This window comes from Trichechus manatus, unplaced genomic scaffold (genome assembly GCF_000243295.1).
Source record: "Trichechus manatus latirostris isolate Lorelei unplaced genomic scaffold, TriManLat1.0 scaffold00109, whole genome shotgun sequence".
Classification (NCBI taxonomy): Eukaryota; Metazoa; Chordata; class Mammalia; order Sirenia; family Trichechidae; genus Trichechus; species Trichechus manatus.
Genome location: NW_004444045.1, coordinates 6,512,222 through 6,534,431, shown reverse-complemented (window position 1 = coordinate 6,534,431; position 22,210 = coordinate 6,512,222). Strand labels below are relative to the sequence as shown.

At 40.1% G+C, this 22,210-nt stretch overlaps 1 protein-coding gene across 1 annotated transcript in view; it reads right to left on the bottom strand.

Annotated features, from left to right (window-relative positions):
• Positions 1 to 22,210, bottom strand: part of UNC5D (unc-5 netrin receptor D) — a 678,804-nt gene that overhangs the window by 53,032 nt on the left and 603,562 nt on the right. Inside the window, exons 11-12 of the mRNA XM_012557565.1 lie at positions 18,229 to 18,606; positions 13,905 to 13,989 (exon numbers count right to left, since the gene is read on the bottom strand). Coding sequence (XP_012413019.1) covers positions 13,905 to 13,989; positions 18,229 to 18,606 — 463 coding nt within the window. The remainder of the gene's footprint in view (positions 1 to 13,904; positions 13,990 to 18,228; positions 18,607 to 22,210) is intronic.

The following is a 22,210-nucleotide window of genomic DNA, read 5'->3' as shown; positions in this document are numbered from 1 at the left end:
AAAAAAAAAAAAAAAAAAAAAGTCCTTGAATGAATAAAGATAGAAGGGCCAGGATAAGAATTTCTCCAAAGTTCTTACAATGAAATTAACAGGGTGGCTGACTACTATACAAAATGTGTGGAGAAGGGTGATGGAGGTGCTGCAAGTGGTCATGGTAAGGTGATGATCTGAACCAGCCATGCAGTGACCGCCACTCTGCAGAACTCACCCACACACCCATGTCAATAGCTACAAAGTCAGGTCCATGGAGACAGCAGCTCATCAGGGCAGGTCTGGAGGTGCATCAATGTACATTTTCCTTTTGCTCTCCATATTTCTTGACCTGATGCTAGACTTCTAAGTTGTCACTTTCTTCAAGCAAAACAACCAGTTCCAGGTTTCAAAATGAGGGTTTTATCATTGTTGTTATCTGCCATGCTGCACTGGCTAATTATCTTCCCCTCTTTCCTCTTTATGGTCTATATTGAGATTAAAGTAGGTTTGATCACCTTTACCCAGAGTATCACTCTGGAATCCAGGCAGGAGAGCAACGATAGTTTTACAATGTCAGTCCCAGGGTCGATACATAATTAAATTATATTTTAATGGAATAGACATAAAACGCAGATAGATGGAAGCTGTACTTAGTCTTAAAATTAGGGCTCAGAAAGGAAGGTGGCTCCAGCATCCAATTGTTTTCTGCCCAAGAAGATACCTAATTTTAACTATTATTACACTTTTTCTCTTTTGATTAAAACTCTCCTATTTTGACCTGTTCTTGCGTGCTGTCGAGTCGATTCTGACTCATAGTGGCCCTATAGGATGGAGTAGAACTGCCCCATAGGGTTTTCAAGGAGCTCCTGGTGGATTCGAACTGCCGGCCTTTTTGTTAGCAGTCTGAACTCTTAACCACTTTGCAACCAGGACTCCTATTTTGACCTAGGTTACCAAAATTGCTGTGGGTAAACATCCATGTTTTGGGGTTAGTATTGCTATTGTTTTCTTTGAGTCATATACCTGACTCGCTTTCAAATTCTGACCAGAGGTTTCAGTTTAGCCCCAGGAAATGACATCATAGAATCTTCTGGAGAGCTGGGGCCTTTACAGCCAGCTTGGCTCATCAGTCAACCTCTACACTGTGACTCTGCCTTCTGAGGACTTTAGTTCGGGTGACAGCTATGTATGCTTTAAGAAAATAGAATTCTGGAAAAGGAGAGTAGGGGATGAAGAGCAGAATAAAGGAAGAAGAGTGAAGTTAAGCAACATCTTCCCTTTATATTAAAATAAAATAAAAAATCTGTTGCTGATGAGCCACTTCTGACTCATGATGACCTAAGGTGTGTCAGAGTAGAACTATGCTCCACAGGGTTTTCAATGGTTGATTTTTGGAAGTAGATCACCAGACCTTTCTTCCAATATGCCTGTGGATGGACTCAAACCTCCAACCTCTTGGTTAGCAGCCCAGCACATTAACTGTTTGTCCCACCCAGAGACTCCTTTTTATTCTTTAAGTGGTTCTAAAACTATAATGTGCTTCAGAATTCCTTGAACACCAGACTTAAAATTATATTCCTGAACCCAACCACTGAAGATTTTGATTTAGTACATCTTGGGTAGGGCCCAGAAATCTGCATTTTTTTACTTGCATCCCCTACAAGCAAGGTGGCTCTGGCACTAAAATTTGAGAAAGTTTGTATAGTTCTTAAGAAAATATCCAAAGCAACACCTCAGGCAGTAGGGGCTTGGTGCTCTGTTAAAATCCGAAATGGAATTTGGATGCTGGTGAAGTTTAAATGCTCAATATTAAGGTCTTGGCTGAAACCACTATGACCGAAAATTTAACTGCACAGGGATTGTTCCTATAACCTCTTTCTCTAAGAAGAATGCATATTAAGAAGCAAGAATGTCAGGTTTGGGCATTGATTAGTAGTAACTGGATATAATATCGTAGCTCATCAAGCCACTTATTCCATTAGTTGGGGCGAAGAAAGGAGCAGTTAGAACCATGGATTATTACATCAAGCAATAAGCACAATTCACCAAGAATAGAAGCATATGGCTCTACTCTTAAAAGGTTTAAAGATCGGGGTCACTCACTGCATTATCCTAAATAGGATCACAGGAAGGGAGCTGGCACATGGGGTGGGGGTGGGGGGTTGCCATGGGAGGGGAATTACACTCACATTGGGATGCCTATCGGACTTTGATGAAATTTGAGCAATACCATGTTGAGATATTAAACTGTTTACATACATTAACTGCTGTAGTTCACACACACATTCGTAGGGTGTTTACTAATTAATATACTCAAGGAATCACAAATCATGTGTAAATCACCAGTTCCTAGATGCAGTTTAAGCTTCATCTTTCATGCAGTGTCTGGCTTGCGATTAGCTTGTTTTCTAGAAGTGATATGGTGCTTCACTGAAAGTGCTGTAAAGTGAAAGATAGTGAGGGGGAAGGGGGAAGAGCGGATCCAAGTGTCAGGCTGCTGTGAGTGACACTTTCGGTATCTCCTAAAGTTGTTTATTCATTCACATTTTGAATAAGGAAAACTGCCGTCTCTGGAGGACATCAGAGTCCTTCTTCATAGAATCATTTGACTTTAGGCTGGGAAAGAACGTAGGAGTAATCAGGGCCAGCACCCTCACAGTTTAGATAAGAAACCAAAGGCATGGCATGCGGTGAAAGGACATGGCCAAAGTCACAGTCTAAATGTCCTTCCCTGTTACTGGTGGCTGTGTGGAGGTGTGTGTATGGGGTGGGAGAAGGGGCAGTGGAAGGATCAGATGCTCCCTGGGTCATATTCTCCAAAGGTGGAAGTTTTAGGGCAAAATGGTAGCATGAGAGTAATTAATATCGTGTGGGTAGATGCTGGAGAAAGCCTTAGGCAAGCAGGACTTGGAAGCGTGCAAAGTGGTCAAAATGGAGGCTTATTAGTTTTCTATTGCTATCTAACAAATTGTCACAAATTCACTAGCTTACAACAACACAAATTTATTATTTTACAGTTCTGTAGGTCAGAAGTCTCATTGGGCTAAAATCAAGCAGGGTTGAGTTCCTTCCAGAGGCTAGAGGGGAGAATCTGTTTCCTTGTTTTTTACAGCTTCCTTTAAGACCACCTGCATTCCTTGGCTCCTTGCCCCTTTCTCCATCTTCAAAGCCAGCATCATAGCACCTTCCAATCACTCCTGCCTCTGTCTTATAAGAATCCTTACTTCGGGCCCACCCAGATAATGCAGGATAGTCTCTTCATCTCAAAGTCCCTCATCTTAATCACATCTGCAAAGTCCCTTTTGCCATGTAAGACATCATATTCATGGATTCCAGGGATTAGCACTGGACATCTTTAGCAGGACTTTATTAGGCCTAGCACGAGGCTTTTTACTGCATGCTTACTTTGGTGTTAGAACCTAGAGACATTTCTGCTGCTGGCTGCTGGTCTGTTTTTATCTCCCAGACATGACACATTCTGACCAAGATGTCTCTTTACTGCTTCAGTTTTTTGTTTTGTTCCTTTTCTGTTTTCCAGAGTGCAACTCCATATCTGCATATCACTTGATGGAGTCCCGGGTTGTTGTTATGGTTTATCATAAAGATTGCAACCAAGGGAGTAAGGAGGCCGATTACCCAGGTTTTCAAAGGGCTATGTGGATTGTCTTGGAAAGCATGGAGGGCAGAATCAGTTGTCCCAGCATTTTTAGTAGGCTATAGCCAAGTGAAGTGGAAAGGATGATATATATTAAACATCTTAATAGGACAGGTTATTTCTACTTCCAGCATGGGCAATAAAAGAGATGACACATACAAATAAAAATAATTACAGTATGTGGTGTTCCTTTACAATATGCAATCAAGCTCATGAACCAATGACTTTCCCCTTATTGAAATAAGGAACACCTTGCATTCACATCTATTAACAGCATTCACAGACCATTGTTATCTTGTCAACGACATCTTTAATTAAAGGCTCCTCTGTACAACTCTAATCACTTCACATTGTGAGCTCACATGGGCTTCAAATGTACTTTGATTAAAATGATGGCACTTTTTATTTATGCATGTTTGTTGATGGACCAAGGGAATGAGGGGGTAGAGTGAGGTGGAAGAGAATCTAAATCTAAAGGGCCAGGTATGGGGAAATTCTCTGTTCAAAAAAAAAAAAAAAAACATAAAATGAGAATGTGAAGGTTCTTTTTTCCCCATTTTGTTTCTCCATTTTTTTCTCTTCCTCTTCTCATGTTTTTGGGGAGATGGTATTATATTTTAACCTAAGTGATGTTGTGAAGAAACCATCATGATTTTACTGGGGAAAAGAGTACAGTCTTCAGCTAAAGGTGCATTAACCCTTCTAAGCCATAAAGAGGCCATTTGATAAATTGCCCTTTTATTACACTGCATGACACGAGTAGCCTGAAAGAATTAATGCATTTCCCAAATGGTAGCAATTTGCTCCCTTTGCACTAGCAGGAAAAGCCCCTTTGTTACTTAGGAAGTGCCTTCCCTCAGCAGTTTCCTAAGCACGATATAGAGTTAATTAGTGTCAAATCTCTTCAAAGGGATGGGTATAAGCCATCAGTTCCATTCTTCCCATAAAAATTTCTAAATCCAATTTCAAGGAACAAAACAGACCCAAGCCCATGATCTACTATTAAACAGAAATGGTGACAGGGCTGGTTCGTTCATTTCCATCCATTGTTATCCATCAAGAAAAGCCTGGTGAACTGGACTGGGACAAAGCTTGTCTATGAGATACCTTCCCAGCTTGACTGGTCATTGATCTCCTAATCTAAATGCCAGCTCACCTGGAGTGCATTGTTTGAACCCAAGAGTATACCTTAAAGTACAAATCATAGACCAGAGTACTATGAAAAATTAGAAATAGATGCTAAGGACTTGATGCTGGGAGTTGTTCATCTTTTCACAAGGCTCTTGATTTTACAGTAAATAGTGAATACGTTTACTTTGATTGAATTAATTGTTCCTTTTAGTCTAGGGATGTGATAAGCACTAAAAAGGGAAGAACTCATCATCACTGGGACAGAGCTAAAGAAAAGTTTACAGGCTTTCCAGCGCTTCCATTATCTATGTAATTAGAAAAATTAAGGAGGGACAAAGAAATAATAATAATATCAAAAGTTAGCATTGATATGGCAGTTTACAGTTTAGACCAGACTTCAGATGTATACAGTCCTTACCAAAATCTTACAGCACAATTAGTAATATACAAAATTTATAGATGATAAAACTGAGACCTAGAGGAAAAGAATGATTTGCTCAAAGCTACACAGCCTGTAAGTGGCAAGGGGACTGAAACTCAGTCTAAATCCCTCTGTCCTCCCCACTCTGTCTCCTTGTTTCTGATAATTCTTTATTTCTCAATGTCTAAGTCTGCACTACTTTCTTGATGATTTATATACATTATCAGTTCACTTCACTGAGTTCAAGAATGGGTCGATTTCTACACAGGAAGTCAAACACACACACACAAAAATACTTAAAAACAAAGGAAGGCAATAGGTTTGGTTTGGGGCCTTGGTGGCGCAGACATTAAGAGCTCAGCTGCTAACCAAAAGATTGGCAGTTTGAATCCACCAGCTGCTCCTTGGAAATCTTATGGGGTAGTTCTACTCTGTCCAATAGGGTCACTATGAGTTGGAATTGACTTGACGGCAACGGGTTTGATTTTTGTTTTTTGTTTCTTTAAGGTAGGTAAGTATATTCTATGTCCAAGATCAGGACATCTCCCTAGTAAGTACGTTGCTGTCAAAAGTCAGATGTGGTATTTCAATGCGGCAGTCACTTTGTTCTTCGTTATAAATACTATTTTTGCCTTTTATTTATTTATTCTTTAATCTAGTCTCCCCCCGCTTTTTTTTTCCGTATAAGTCAAAGAGCTGTGTGTAGTCTCTGGAAAGAAATCCAGAGTTGCTCCCAGAGCAACTATTATCACAAACTCTCAAGTGACCTTCAGCTGACAAATCTCTCGCTACTAATTAATCATCAGTTCCCAAGCCAGAAGGCTGGGAATTATCCTCAACTCATTCATCCCCTTCATCCCATATTAAACACCCCCCCCCCCCAGATCTTGCCAAGTTCCCCTGCAAGTTCCTCTCAAATTTGCCTGCTGACAGCAACGTGGGGATTAGAGAATGGACTTAAAATGTTCAAAACTGGAGACAAGGACACTCACAGGATGACTCTAATTTCTTGCCTAAAATAAGATATTTTGAGGGTGAAAGGGGACATTATTAATCACAGTGTCAGCAAAATGTGCCATATTTTATCCAACTCACAAGGACAGTACTCATATACTGAAGACTTGAACTAGGGCAGTGGCTGTGGAGATGGAACAGAATATATACCTAGAATGTCAACGTGATCATGTCTCCTTAATCTCAAGGCTCAGCAATCCCTACCCACTAGCTGAATTTCAACTTCCTCTAGGTAGAAACAACACTCTACATGATCTGTTGTTGTTGGGTGGCATTGAGTCTGTTCCGATCCTATGTACAACAGAACCAAATATTGCCCAGTCCTGTGCCATTCTCACAATCCTTGCTATGTTTGAGCCCATTGTTGCAGCCACTGTGTCAATCCATTTCGTTGAGGCTCTTCCTATTTTTCACTGACCCTCTACTTTACTAAGCATGATGTCCTTCTCCAGGGACTGGTCTCTCCTGATAACATATCTAAATATGTTAGATGAACTCTAAGGAGCATTCTAAAGTTAGAATATCAAGGTACTTAGATCTGTGTTTGTTTAATCAGCTCTGAGCTTTAGTTGTCAATTCCAGGAATACAGATAACGTCCACTGCGTCCCAAACACCACTCTGCCACATATGTTATCACCTGTCTACTCCATGCTCCCCACAGCTGGCAATAAACTCCTCAGGCATAAGGTATCCTATTCTTCCTAATCCTTACTACTTCATATATCCGGCACTTCATGAATAGTCATTGAACTGAACTGAGCTCCAAATATCAATCGTGAAAACTATCTGATCGGTGCACAATATTTTACAATGAGAAGGTGCAGTGTTTCTTGTCTTTTAGCCAGGTTTTCTCCCATGCAGCAATATCTGGCATCTGATCAGTTATCTGGTGTCAAGGAAGAGCCAAAAGCAGCTATTCTTATTTGGAACTCAAAAGGGCAAGGCTCTGAGTGGGGACCACCACATTAATCGCAGAAATCTTGTAGCAGACGCTTCATACCATCTGAGATATCAGAGCCATCAAAGGCTCCGGCAAGAGTGGATGTAATTTCATATCTTACCGGGGAGGAGAAGTTTCAGAATGGCCTCAAATGTCTGCTTTAACATAAAGAATACTAAAGCAGATTAACTTCATAAAAACTCCCTTTTTATTAATGGAATGGCCAGGTGGCTACTATTTTTAATCTCACTGATGAAAGACAGACATATACGTGCACTTTTTACCCTTCTAGAATGAGGTTCTTTCAAACAGTCTAATGCCATTTCTGAGTGCTTCTGTCTTCTGTTAGGCACAATGGGTGAGTAGGTGTGTGTTTAGGTTTTTGTTTGTCTTGTTTTTGCTACCATGAAAGAAAAGCCACATGGAGCCATTTCACAGGAGTAGCCTATACTGCATGTTTAATTGCGAGCCCATTACTGGAAGGAAATTCTATTGTCTCCTCCATTTCCCAAAGCTAGTTTTTTCTATTTTCCTAGTCTTGTATTTGGTTTTATTTCATGTTTAGCTATTAAAACTAGTGCAACATTTAAGTACCCCCCAAAAGATAATTTTTTTTATATCACTACCATCTCTACCTTCCCAATCTTTACACCAAGATGCACACAGTGGACAGGCCTTCTATATATAGCATTCTATAGCAAAGCACACACACACAAACAACAAAAACAAACAAAAAACCAGAAGAAAAACTAGTTGAAATATCACATTTGGGCGGAGCACAAATTCCAGAATGTGTCCTTTTATAAATTATTCAATAAGATCACTTACAACTTTTCTGATTCTAGCCTAAGCATTTGGTCAAGAATATGCACGTGACAGAATAAATGGAAAAATAAATGAATGTTTGCCTTTGGTTTCATTTTATTGCTTCTCAGAAGAAAGCTCCATATAATAATTTTCTGGTCCAGTTCTCTATTCTCCAATCATGCGCTGGGGAGGCTCACAGATGATGGAAGAGAGGAGGTGGGAAGAGTGTTCCACCTCTATGTCATTCTCTTATTTTAATATATATTGAGAGAATATCTGCAGTGAGACATTTGATGTTTTTAATTCTCTGGTTTGAACATCTTTTATTATTTTTATATAAAAAAAATATGATCAAAGCCTTATGACAGAAGAAAGAATGAAAAATTTTCCCCAAAAGTAGCTAAGGAAAGTAAAAAAAAGAGATAGACTATAAATCTTTCCGTTTGAAGTCTGGGAACTGAGAGAGGCATTTTGCAAATTATCACTGCTGGTTTCCTCTTCCCCAAGGGCCTGTGATAGGAAGCTGGCTCTAGCACTGAGCTAGCTCCTTGAATTCCCTTAATCCAGAAGAAATCCAAAGGTTTCAAACTAGTAAATACTCCTGGCAGTCCTGGTTTCATGCCACAGCGCTTCTGTAAGGCAGTTCTGTGAGTTCCTTTTCCTGTGACATCACCAAAAGTCTGCTATTTTATGACTGGGGAAATGCATGGAACCTTACTCTTTGTTCTGTCTGTGGCAGCAAGACCTGAGGTGCAGTGGGAAGGAAGCTGCTTAAGGGGATGTTCTGGCATCCAAGTGACTCGAAAGCAGGGAAAATTATCCACACTTAGCCGCCCTTGTGGAAACCCTGGTGGTGTAGTGGTTAAGTGCTATGGCTGCTAACCAAAAGGTCGGTAGTTCAAATCCACCAGGCACTCCTTGGAAACTCTACAGGGCAGCTCTACTCTGTCCTATAAGGTCACTATGAGTTGAAATCGACTCAATGGCAACAGGTTTGGTTTACTTTTCCTTTTTTTTTTGGGTTAGCCACCCTTGAAGACTTCCCCAGCACAACCCTATAGAAACCCACTGGAGAGAGTTGTACTGGAGGCTGGAAATCATTGAGTTATAGCCCTTATACCGTTCTTTGTCTGGCTCATTCCTACTCACCTTTTAAGACTCAGCTCAAATGACATCTCCAGGAAGCCATTCACACCCTTCTCTGTCCATGCCTGTCCCTAGAATGGAGTAAGGACCCTCTATATTTTCCATTGTTTTGATGAGAGCCCTGTCTCTCATCAAGCAGTCTATGAGCAAGTCTTACTGAACTTGAGAATAGTATGCCTAATTATTTCTTAAAGAGCTGGGGTCGGGGAGGTGATGTGATGCAGCCTGAAGAATGTATTGTTAGGTAAACATCTTGCTTTGGTACCCAGTTCTGCCACCACCTACTTGTAAAACATAAGGCAAACCCACAAACCTTTCTTGGTCTTAATTTTCAAGTTTATAAAATTGGAATTATGTTATTATCATTTATTTACCATGCAGGATTAGTGTAAAAATTAGAAGATATACTGTAGGTAAAATGCTTTATAAAATATAAATGTATCAATTAGGCTTTCTTATTTTATCATTTTTGAGACTGTTGTGTTCACTGTATTGTATCTCATGCAACCCCCCAGCATTCTTATAAGGTAGGAGGTAAGTACCTACTATTGTTTTTCAAATGAAGAAACAAAGGCACAAAGAGTTTAATTAACTTCCCTAAGGTCACATGAAAGGAGCCTTGGTGGTGCCATGGTTAAAGTGCTCAGCTGCTAACAGAAAGCTTGGCCACTAGCTACTCTGTTTGAGAAAGATGTGGCAGTCTGCTTCCGTAAAGATTTACAGCCTTGGAAACCTTGTGGGGCAGTTTTAATCTGTCCTATAGGGTCACAAGGAGTCAGAATAGACTCAACAGCAATGGGTAAGGTCACATGAATAGTAGTGAACCCAGAGCCTCTGAGCCTGAGCCCACATTCTTAGCCACTGAGGTCAAATGTTTCCTAACATGGTGTTTGCTAAGATTCAGCACTGGAGTAACACTTGTTTCCAGCCTTTCTTCTCTCAGTTCTGTAATGTGTAACAACAGCAATTTACCCCTAGAGACTTTTAGGAAATTCTCAACAGGCCTCAGACCCTGCCCTGCCTAACTCTCAGAGGCTTCCAGTGCTATTCTGGAAGATGTCTTTTTATAGAGGCCAAGATTTGCAGCACAACTTCAGAAAGTTGTTCTCTTAAAGCCTCCTACCTCAAGGAGATGTGGGATGGTTTAGTACATGAGCATTGGAATTAGAGTCAGATATCCTGAGTTCAAGTTCCAGTTCTGTTATTAAGTAACCTGGCCTTGGAAAAGTAGCTTAGCCGATTGATTTTTTTAGTGCGCGCGCGCGTGTGTGTGTGTGTATGTGTGTGTGTGTTTCCCCTCATCTCCACAACTGGTATAAAATCCTCTTCCTCAAGTGTTATTGTGGAGAGTAAATCAGTCAAATGTGTGTGAAGATATTTCATAAATTATACCATACAGAGGTGAGCAATTATTACTTTTCCAAGGACGCAAGCCCTGTTTCAGCAATTTAATGTATATATCTATCTATCTATCTATATATAGATAGATATATAGATACAAAAAACAAAAGTCAGCAGAGATAATTTCCTAAACATTATAATCTAGACCGTTGGAGGAAGTTGGGAAGACTCATTACGATGGTCGTTCAAGTCTGAAAATGTAGACAGAGAAAGGAATTTTGAGGAAGGAAAGTGACATCCTTTCCCTTAAAGTACAGACTGTTCTCTTGCAGGCTTACCAGGAATGCAAGCATGATCCCTTGAGAGACCTGGTACAATCAGTTCTGACATTGAACAACTTCACATTAAGCTTACCAAAAAATCAAAGTATAAGCATCTGAAACTATTTGAATACAGGGGGTTGTTTTGAGTCTTTGATTCATGACATACTGTCATGTCCCTGGGACTCTGGTACAGAATTTGGATCAATGATATCTGTTACAGTTCCACTAAATCATCACTCCACTACACCAGGGAGGTAACTTAGAAACGGGTAACAGGAATGTATCATCCAAGGGAAAATGGAACAGTCCTCAATTTAAATAAAGCATGAAGATGTTGTTTGGGAGCGCCTGCCATATTCTGTGTGCACGGAGGTGTTGGAGAGTCAATAAATCCAGTTCTCACACCTGTGAACTAAAAGGAGGAAACTCCAATGGCCTCAGAGGCAAAGATGAAAGACACTCAGTGGTGCTGTTCCAGCTCTGAGGACTTGGAAGAAATTGGGCCTTATCCTGAGCACAAGTACAAAATGGCAGAACAGTATAGAATGAAAATGGATTTTCAAGTGACATTATAAAGAAAGGATGACTTTAAATAGCTATATAAATTGTCTTTTCCTAATTAATCATAGGATTAAAAGCTGAAAAACTCAAATCCAAGCAGCTTCCTGGTGGAGATGGAAAAAAAATCACCCCGGGGTGAAAAAAAGAAAAAGAAAAGTAGCAGAAAGACATTTGCTATTTTTAATGCTTTTGTAAGTAGTTGAGAGCTACTCAAAAGGGAGAGAGGATTGCCAAAGAAGACTAAATGGCCTATAGCCCAAGAATTGGTCATTTTCTTAGGAGATAAGAGCATCTGGGAAGATTCCGACAATGTGAAAAAGAATGTGTGCTTCCTCCAATTGTATTTTAACCTCAGTCTAATATGTAGGAAAATGTACACCTCACAGGTCTAAAACCTTAGATAAACTGCTCCTGTCTCCTTCCACATTTCTAGACAGCAGTAGTGAACTCACATCTTAGATACAGATGAATAAATTGAATCGGTTAACATGGGACATGCAAAGCTAGGGATGGTCCAGGGCATGACCACATCTGGTCAAACCTATCTTTTGAGGTCTGTGGACTTTGCTGAGGTCTTGGGTATTTCTCTTTCCTACTTTACAATTACTGCATGTCAAATGATCATTACTTTGCTATGTTTTGAGTCATTTTATTTAAGTCCTCATATGTTTGATGCCTTTTGCATATTCTAGCACTGACCTTCTAAGAAGGAGAGTCTAGTAAGAGACAGAGATTGGGGTAAGTTGTAAATTAGATGTCTGTGAAAATGGGAAATAGCCCTAGGTTGGTTTCCACAACATGAGGTAGAAGATAATGGTGACGGGTTTGAGAGGAAGGAACTGAATGTAGGATTTCAAAGGAGGATGCCAAGGTAGCATTCGCAAGATGCTGTGACAGGAATTTTGCAGGATGATGTGTTTAAAAGTGTACACTCAATTGACCATGAACTTAATTTTAAACAGTTATAGTTTCCTATGTAAATCAACCACAGGGATAAAAGGAGGTGACTGTCCCTCAGGGAACTCTGTTTTTAGGTCTGTTTACCTGACTTATCTGATATTTTGAATAAATGCTTCAAACCTCTCTGAGCCTCAGTTTTTTTCATTTGCCAAATGGAGATATGTAGACAACACACCTTTTCAGTTGCGCACGTAAAGAGTCTAGCTTTGCTGGACTAAGGAAATGGCATGAGAACCCAACGTGATACAGTCTACAGAGAGATATCCCCAGAGTTTCACCAACAACCGGCTGGCAGAGCCTTTCTTTCCACTACTCTCAAGATCTGCAGAGCAGAAAGTTAAAACCATTGGGCACCAACAAATTCTTTTATAGAAATAGCTATCAAATCGGTTAAAACTATCTGCTTCTCTGGCTGTTTTCCCTTTCAGTGTGTTTCCTTCATGTGTTTTTTGCCAACAACAAAAAAACTATTCTAAGATAACCAAAATGCTATGACTAAAAATGCCAGAGGTATCTATCCAGTTTATGAGAAAAATTGCTTTCCAAAGAGGAGTTTGGTTTATCTTGTGTAGAGGAAGGCAATGTTTCCACAAATGCTAAAGTTGCACTAGGAAAACAATCAACTTACTTTCATTAAAAGAGTATGTGGCAAGATTTGTAATTGATCATGTAACTGAATTTAACGCTATTGGATTTTATCAGACCTGAAAGCTACTGAAGCTTAGATGATATTTTTACATTGAGGGAAATTGCCTAGGAAATGTCTTTTAGTCTATAACGGGTTTTCTGCTGACCTAAAAGAGCCACAGGTCATCAGTCTGTATATTTGCGTAATGCCTAGCATCACAAGTGCTCCCAGGGATGATTTTATTTTTTCCTTTTGAGGGGAAGTATATAGGAAGCTGTTAACGTTTATGGAGAGGCCCTGCTTATCATTTGCCTACAAATTCACTGTTCTATGTTGATGTTGGCTGTTTAGATTCCAGGGACATAGATCAGGGACCTAAAAATATGGAGCTATGCATATTTTCAGGAGCCCTGGTGGTGCAATGGTTAAGCACTCGGCTGCTAATGACAAAGGTTGGGGGTTCGAACCCACCAGCTGCTCTGTGGGAAAAAAGGCCTGGTGATCTGCTCCCATAAAGATTTCAGCCTAGGAAACCCTATGGGGCAGTTCTACTCTGTCCTATAGGGTTTAAGGAGCCCTGGTGGTGCAGTGCTTAAAGCACTCAGCTGCTAACCAAAAGATTGGTAGTTTGAACCCACCAGCTGCTCCTCGGGAGAAAGATATGGCAGTCATCTTCCACAAAGATTACACCCTTGGAAACCCTATGGGGCAGTTCTACTCTGTCCTACAGGGTCACTATGAGTAGGAATCGATGACAATGGATTTATAGGGTCACTAGGAGCTGGAGTTGACTCGACAGCACACAACAACAACAATAGCAAAAAACAACATGCATGTTTCCATGCTAGCCAATCGTTTTGGGACTGTTCTTCCCCTCTGTGTAGTCAAGTCAGTCTCTATTTCACCTATACACTCTGTGTCTCATTATCTTATTAACTTCCAATTTTCTGCAGAGGTTCCATTCCATATTTAGGATGTCATTAATATGTCATTCTTCTCTTACCTGGGTTCACCTTGGTTGATGGACATATAAATCTCCCAAGAATTCTCCTCAGGGATGGCGCCATGTGGTATGAGTAAACTCACCCCTAAAACAGAAAAATCCAAGAGGTTATTCATGAATTTTCCAAATATCTTGAAGCACCTCAAAGTATTATGGGTGCTCACAAGAAGGACCTTCTCACAGCAGTTCATGAAATCCCAATCCTTGGAAAGTTTATATCTAACAGTGACTATAATAGTGACATAAAGGGAGTATATTAATTAACTGAGTGTCCAAATTAGTTTTATTTTATTTTATTTTAAGTTGTTCCAGCGTTTGTTAGATCTTTTAAAGGACTGTGTGTTCTAAACCAGGCACTTTCAAACATAGCTGAGGATGTAAGAGTTTCTGAGTTTATCAGTGCATTAGTTAGTCGGCTTCAGATTTTGAAAGTTTAATTCTCTATCTTGTCTCTATCCATTCATTTCTGGAAAAAATACCTGAGAAGATGGGTGAGCCATCTAACACTTTGCTAGAACCTGGGATGAAATAGTTTTATGAATTGTGTATCTGGGAGTAACTGTAGCAAAGTGCTCAATGCAGTACTGCATTTTGTCCAGGAGACTAAAAAAAAGAGCATCTAAGAAGCTGAGGAGTTTAACAGATGGTTGTGTAGCACGTGGTTGGTCCTAAATTTGCAAACAGAGGCTAGAAAGGGCTAAAGTTAGAGGTAACTTAACCATATTCATGCCAGTGTCAAACTGAATAAAACCCAATAGCCTTATTTGAGTAAAATCATACAATGCAGCGAGGGCAGGCACAGGAACCACATCACGCTGCGTTTAAAATGTCCCTCTCTCCTCGTGAATGCTGTGAAGTAAATATTTCACTTTGACCAAGAGAGAAAGTCTAGAGAGGGCAGGGATTCTCTTTAATGTAGCTTCCCCTTTATAAGAAGAAATAAAATAGAGACACAGTAAGATCTTTAGGAAATAAAATCTCAGGGCATCTTCCTGTTCTTTGAATAATGCGGCTCTCACCCATTCTTTCATTAGAGCTAATGTAATTGCACAGAAGTCTTTTGGGTTGCTGATGATAATTTAACTCTAGAGATGGCAGGCTTTATTGATATCCTTCTATGTTCCCGTTAGCTGCTATTGAGTCAAGGACTCCAAGACTCATTGCAAAACAAGTTCTTTGTGATTCACATTTATGAGCATTATTAAGTAACATGCTAGTTATCATCAGAATCTTTCACTAGCACTAAGAATGAGGCACATTTAAATCCTGCTTACAGCCTTTCAGCCAGGAGATCCATTTATCTTCTGGACCTTAATGTCAATATAGGAGAACTGTAATTGCCATACTTAGGGGCCTCCTTTTAAGCGCCTCCTTCCATTTCCTATTCTTCCTTAAATGTGGCTGCCAGATGAAGTGGCCTCTATATAATATCCTGCCCTGATGTTGAGCAGAAGTTGTAATGCACAGGATAGTCAGTGTGTTTGGACGCCAGACTGAAAACATACCCTAGACATTTTGTCTGCACTCTTAGTTTGACATAGTACTTCCTCTCTGCTGCCTCTCCTTTTAGGCTGTTATAACAGAGACATTCAGTCCCTATTCTTCAGATATAGAAGCATGGGAGACTACCATCAAACAATAGTGCCGTTTACATCAATAACACTTAGCACAATGCCTGGCACAAAGTAGGCACTCAATAAATATATCATGAATAAATGAATGAATGGATAGGATTCAAAATTCTTAGTGAAAACACCATGTTCTGAGACATCAGGGCCTGATGGTCAACAACCAGATCAAATCAGAAGAAATATGTGTGTGGACGTTTGAGAAAGGGCTGTTTGTAGAGCAGGTCACATCTCATTTCTTTCAAGTCAGCTTAATTCCCTATGTTTAGATTGAAACATATTTCATAATACTCCCAAATTCAACCTGAATCAATGGGATCATTGAAGCTTTAAATTATTTCTTCTTTCCTTCAATCAGAAATTGTATCATTATCCTTTGGATATACTTCCCTCTTCCTACCCAAACATGCAAATTGTGTGTAGAGACGGAAGACGGCCCAACACAGAGGCAAGGGTTGTGAGGGTGGTAACGGTGGCAGTAAGTTATATTTTATGAAGAATGAGAGGCACTGTGGGAGAGTTTCATGCCTACGGTCCCCTAAAGAAGCATCCATTTTCAATACGTCATTCACTAGTTATCTCTGATGAGAGAAAAATATACTTCCCCAAACTACACCTGCTACCCTGACAGCCTTTTATTTGATATGACAACAGAACCACCTGTCTAAGTTTCAGATTTCATACTTTGCATAACAAACAATCTCTAAATTGTGGGGAACACCCCCATCTTTTTAGGAAATCACTGCCAGACACCATATGACAATTTTCCATGGATGGTATTAGAATGATCTAATTTCTGTGCCTGGCTTTCTTTGTACATTAGCTCCCAAGGGCATATTTTGCATTTATGTCCTGCAAATAACAGAGCACATGTTTCAATTCCCCACACTTATTTGTCCTCAAACACATTCCCAGTGAACAGCTTCAATCTTGTCCAGGGCTCCTTGTTAAAAGCTTGGAAGATGCTCCTTCCACAGAGGAAGTGTTTGGTAATCACTAACAAAACCTTCACAGCCTTTTGTTTTCAGCATGAGTGCTTCTCAAGCCAGAGGGAAGGAAGGAGCACCTCTGGTCCATCACGATTCTTCTTATCACTTTCTTTGATTAACATTAAACAAACATAGCCAATGAATGGGTTGGTCTTGGCACTCCTCCGCATGTGTGTAAATGAGGATGAGAAGAGAGATGAGCGTCGATTGACTCATTCATCCAATAACTATTCAGAATCTCCTCAGTGCCCGGAACTGAGCCACAAAGCGAGGATGAGATAAATGCATAATAACTCAATGTACATCTTTTAGAATTCTGGTGTATATATCCTGTTCTGTTTGACAGGGCAGGAGATATCTTTTACTTTTCTTTTTCCAGAACCCATGCTCCTTGTGTATGGATTCTTACACAAGAAGGTACTTGGTAAGTATGGCTGACTGACTCGTTTTGAAACGAGTCTCCTATATTTGTCTGCTAGTTATCACCAAGGAGGACTGCATCGCACATAGACCCTCAGACATATTTAAATGAAGATCTCTACCATGTCCTAAAACAATGACTGAGGAAGATTTAGAGAATTGGTAAGTTAGAAAACTACATCATTGTTAGGGCTGTATTGAGAGGGATATTTGCCTGAAATGGAGTTTGTAAGGAAGTGATTGATCTAGAACAAGAAAACATTCATCAGCTTGAAATCAATTTCAGTCTCAAATCACCAAGCTACTAGGTGGATCAGCTACTTGGAATAGTAGCATTAGACTAGTCTTAGCCACATATTTAATTTTATAAGATAAAATGTTTGATTTGGAGAGGTTCATTAGCTTCACCCTAGAGAAAATCTGCCAAGGAATATGGCCCTAAAGACCATGACTTGGTGCTAACCTCGTGGACTCTTTTTCCTCTTAGCAGTGAACAGAATGATGACTCAGCTCACGATCTAATTCTCATTGCTCTGAAATCAAGGAAGATATTGACTCCTTCTATCATCCAGTTAGGTCTCAGATGGAACTCTAAAGACTAATCCATAGATAGTCATTTTAAAAATGATCTGCTCTGGACATCTTAACTATCCTGCCAAAGCATCAAGAAAATCTTCTTCCTCTGCTTCTCCCTCCTAACCAAAAGGAGGGGGGAAAAACAAACGTGAAGAACTACTTGTGCTTGTGACATAGCCCTGACACTGAAGTTTAAATCCTTATCCTTATAGAATTATAGCCATGTCTATGGACACTGACAGTGGTTAGTAGGTCAGTTACTGATGAAAGTACACTCTGAGTGTCATTTCACTAAATTATCTACTAGTGCCTAAATCATGCTTGGGTAAATATGGCACTTGGCAGTCCTGGCCTTGGGCTATGTCAGAGAATGTTTTCAATGCTTGCTTATCATGTCATTGGAAATATATTTCCAAAGGGTTTAAGCCTTGGGGAGCTACCCAGACCTTTTAAGCAAATATGGCTATCAACTCTACCTGGGCATCAAATGGAGTATTCAAGCCATTCTGAGATGAAGATTGCAAAAATCTAATCTCAGGGTTGGTTCTGGTTTGCTGTGTAAATCAAATAGACTGATGGAGCCATGGTGTTTGCAGCTCTGACAAGGGGTAAGTCAACATCACAACACGGGTCTGATGGGACGTGATCATGCAAATATAAAATGTTTACACAAATGCAAGAAAAATACACACATACACACTTGTCACTCACCTGTATTTGGCATTACTAAGCGCCCCCCTAAATGGCCAAAAACACCAGTTGTCCTTAGTTCTGTCCTTGTGGGAAGTGATGACAGATTTTGGATGTATGGCGTTCTATTTCTGGGATGCATTGTACTAAAGCTACGGTTGTTTCCATGGGGAAAAGTTCCGGAATGATTCTTGCCATGGTACTCGGCTCTTTCAGACACTCCCAGGGAAACCATGAATGAGCTCTGGACTTTGACTTTGATGTCCGACAAAGGGTTAAAGAGAGAAGACTCTGTCATGAGTTCCTTGTCCAGAGGGTCCTGCAGGCAGATGGGCCCACTGTATGTCCGACTCACTGTCAGGTCTGGTTGCATGGAGGAGTTCAGGAGCAGGGAGTTACCTGGTTTTAAAAAAAAAATGGATCTGTTACTCAGAAACTGTAAGGCACGTCTGTTACCCCTTTTACATCTGCCTCTACTAACTACACCACAATCTATGTGGTTGTCGGCTGTTCCACTCAGAGCTAGCTCTTCAGGCCCACCCTGCATATCTAAAGTAGCTGTCACAGCCTGGTCACTAGTGACTATGGCCTTGGATTCTCTGAATGCCACTGACAGAATCGTTAATTTCCCAGAGTTCCTCATATGCTATCTTTTCAAAACAAGTTTTTCTGGCACTCCTTCAGGCAACTACCTCAGGTATCATTGTTTATGTGATTATTTTAGCTGGCAAAGAGAAGCTAAAAAAGTGTTAAAAAAAAAAAAAGATATTTTGCAATGCAGTCTGGAACAAAAATAACATCTGTTCATTTTAAATGGCAAGAGATGACACAGCATGGTGAGTAGGTAGTGCTGTTTATAACCGAGGCTGCATGGATTTCAACATGTTTCACGCGGCACTCTGGGTGGTTTCTAGAACCGGAGGAGGAGATGATGTGTCCTTAGAGTGAAAGAGTCAGGAAACTTCATGAACCGCTCCACGTCTGAGTGGCCAATTTGCTCTAATAATACACATGTCACTCTGAGAGGGAAAGGATGTCACTTGGGGGTTTTGAGGGACTCGGAGTCTACGTGCGGAACAGCTTAGAATGGCTTCCTTTCTGACACCAAACAAATGAAAAAAAAAAAAAATCTTTACAAAAACATGAGAAATTGGACTTTGTCATTTGTTGGGGCTCACCAATATTTTCAAAGTCAAATATTAAAAAGAAATGCTGTGATATTTTCTTGTTATGAAGTAATCTCATTTATTAGTAAATAACAAAATAACCCTCAGTCCCAAACCTCCCACCCATATCAGTCCGTCAATGTGACATCTCAGATTGAAATGCAAACCATATTAAACAATTTTCCTTTGGGGCCTGACAAAAATGTTTAAAGTGTATTTCTGAAAATGTTGCAATTCTAAGCCATATTGTATTAGCCTCTATTGTTTTTCTATTTTCATAATTTGTAGCCATGCCACCAGAAAGTCTATAACCTGGCTTTTCCCACCTCTTATTCTGATGCTCTAAGAATGCATAATCACAGAAGACAAGGTTCCAAATGAGATGAAATAACGCTGTAGATCTAAAGGCTCCTTGATGATGCATTTTTCATGTCTGAGGCTGTTGAGCCAAGACATAAGCACAATCAAGGAACTGTGCTTTTTAATAGAAGTGTATTGAGTCCTGCAGGTTACAGCCTCACTCTTGTTCATGGTCTTCCCGGGCAAGGAGTGCGATTCAAGAACCAGCCCACATCCTAAAAGAGTTTATGGCACATGAGTTTCCACTGAGACCTGAAAAATCTTATCTTTGAGTCTCCTAATTTATCTTAAGCCCTCACCTTCTAAAATGTAATTTTTGCCTATTCTTAAAAGCCCCCCTTAGCTTATGTGAAGCAAAGAAGCAAAAACATTTCCTAGAGTCAGACAGCACTTAAATGCAAGATGTCTGATTATACAAGTATTTACATACGATAGAGTCTGCAATTGAAGAAAGTTGACTGTCAACTTGCTTCAAGTCTGATCAGGGGCAGTTCATCAAGTCACTTCAAGCTTCTCTTTGGAAGTACTTTTTAAATTCCCTGAATTTTCTCTAAGTATGATATTCTATTTAAAAGTCTCAGTGTTCACTGTCCTGGTGCACCGTTGCATTGCTCAAGAACGGAAATCTAATACAGTGGAGGTAAAATCATGTGACCATCAATGGGAGTTGTATCCTCACAATGAATACAGGGTAGAGTAGCATTTACCAAAAGATTTTTCCTTAGATCATTGATGTTTTGAGATTCTTGGCCAAAATTAAAAAAAAAAAAAAAATGGTCAAGTAAGTTTGAAAGACTACATATTCTCTTAGTGATTCACAACGCATGTAAGTTTTGAGAAGCCCTCAAGTAAAGAGATCCGTTTAACCTTATGAAAATCAGTGTTCCCCAAACATATTTAGGTTAGGAAACCATCACCCTCACCTCCTACCTAGTTCTCTGTGTTACACACGGGTATCCTGTGCTAAGATAAGAAGAAACAATCCCCTTTAGAACTATATTCGCTATGTTTATTGAGCACCATCAATATGCCAATGGCTTGCCCATGTTATTCCAGGTAATTTCATCCTCACAAGACCCCTGTGAGGTGGGTGTTGGTATCCCCATTTCATAGATGTAAAAATTGAAACTCAGAGAGGGTAATTAACTAGGTCATATATTAATTTTGGCCCCAAATCAAGATGATTTCAAAACACCTGGATCTATTCACAAAACTGCATCTCACATGCCTCTATTTCCTCTATTTTTAAGTGTTATGGTCTAAGATATGGATGTCTTATTATCTCATGGGAATATAGTTCTAGTTTCTTATGTAGTATAAAAATTAGTTCCTTTGGATTTATTCCTAATTAAATCATACATACTGAACTATATATTCAAATACATGTGGAATGTTCCTATCTGGGGCAGAGCAGACGCCTCACACTGAGATTCTCTGAAGTGGCAAGGCCTAAAACACTGGTCTTTTCCATCCATCTCCCAGTTTGTTTTTCTAGCATGCTTGGGTTTCCACTTGTGAACCCTGTCAGCTCAAGCACTGCTGAGCAGGGAGACCTCTTCTTGTAGTGTGCTACGGGCACTATTGACACACGATAAACAGAACTAAAGGCGACAATATCGATGATGAGAACCAAGGTAGAAAGCTTCATGCCCTGAAGAGAGGCAGCTTCATTTTTTTCTGAAATGAAAAGACGTGTATGTCTCATCCCCACCTCGTGATCAGGAATAGATTTGGTTCGTAGAAGAGAATTAAAAGACTGTTTTGAAAATGAGTATTACTGTAGTGTGACAGGACAGATTTTCCTTCCTCAACAACAAAAGATTGCTTAGATTTGGCAACAGCTGAGAATCATTTAGGCTGGGAATTTCATTTTTTCCTCCTGGCTAACCGACCTATCATGTCTTCTAAATTCCTTTAACATTTAAAATAAAATAAAAAAAAAAAACCCATTGCCATCAAGTAAATTCTGACTCATAGAGACAAAGAGACCCTACAGGACAGAGTAGAACCGCCCCATAAGATTTCCAAGACTGTCAATCTTTACAGAACCAGACTGCCCCATCTTTCTTCCGAGGAGCGGCTAGTGGGTTCAAACCACCGACATTTCGGCTAGCACCTGAGCACTTTAGCCACTGTACCACCAGGGTTCCTTCATAACATTTAAAATAGAAGTTACAAAAATAACCTCAACTAATATATAGTGGGAAACCCTGATGGTATGGTGGTTAAGAGCTATGGCTGCCAACCAAAAGGTCTGCAGTTTGAATCCACCAGGTGCTCCTTGGAAACCCTATGGGGCAGTTCTACTCTCTCCTACTGGGTTGCTGTGAGTTGGAATCGACTTGACAGCAATGGATTTTTGGTTTAATATTTAATACGGAGCCCTGGTGGCACAGTGGTTAAGAGCTCGACTGCTGACCAAAATGTTGGCAGTTCGAATCCACCAGCTGCCCCTTGGAAACTTTATGTGGCAGTTC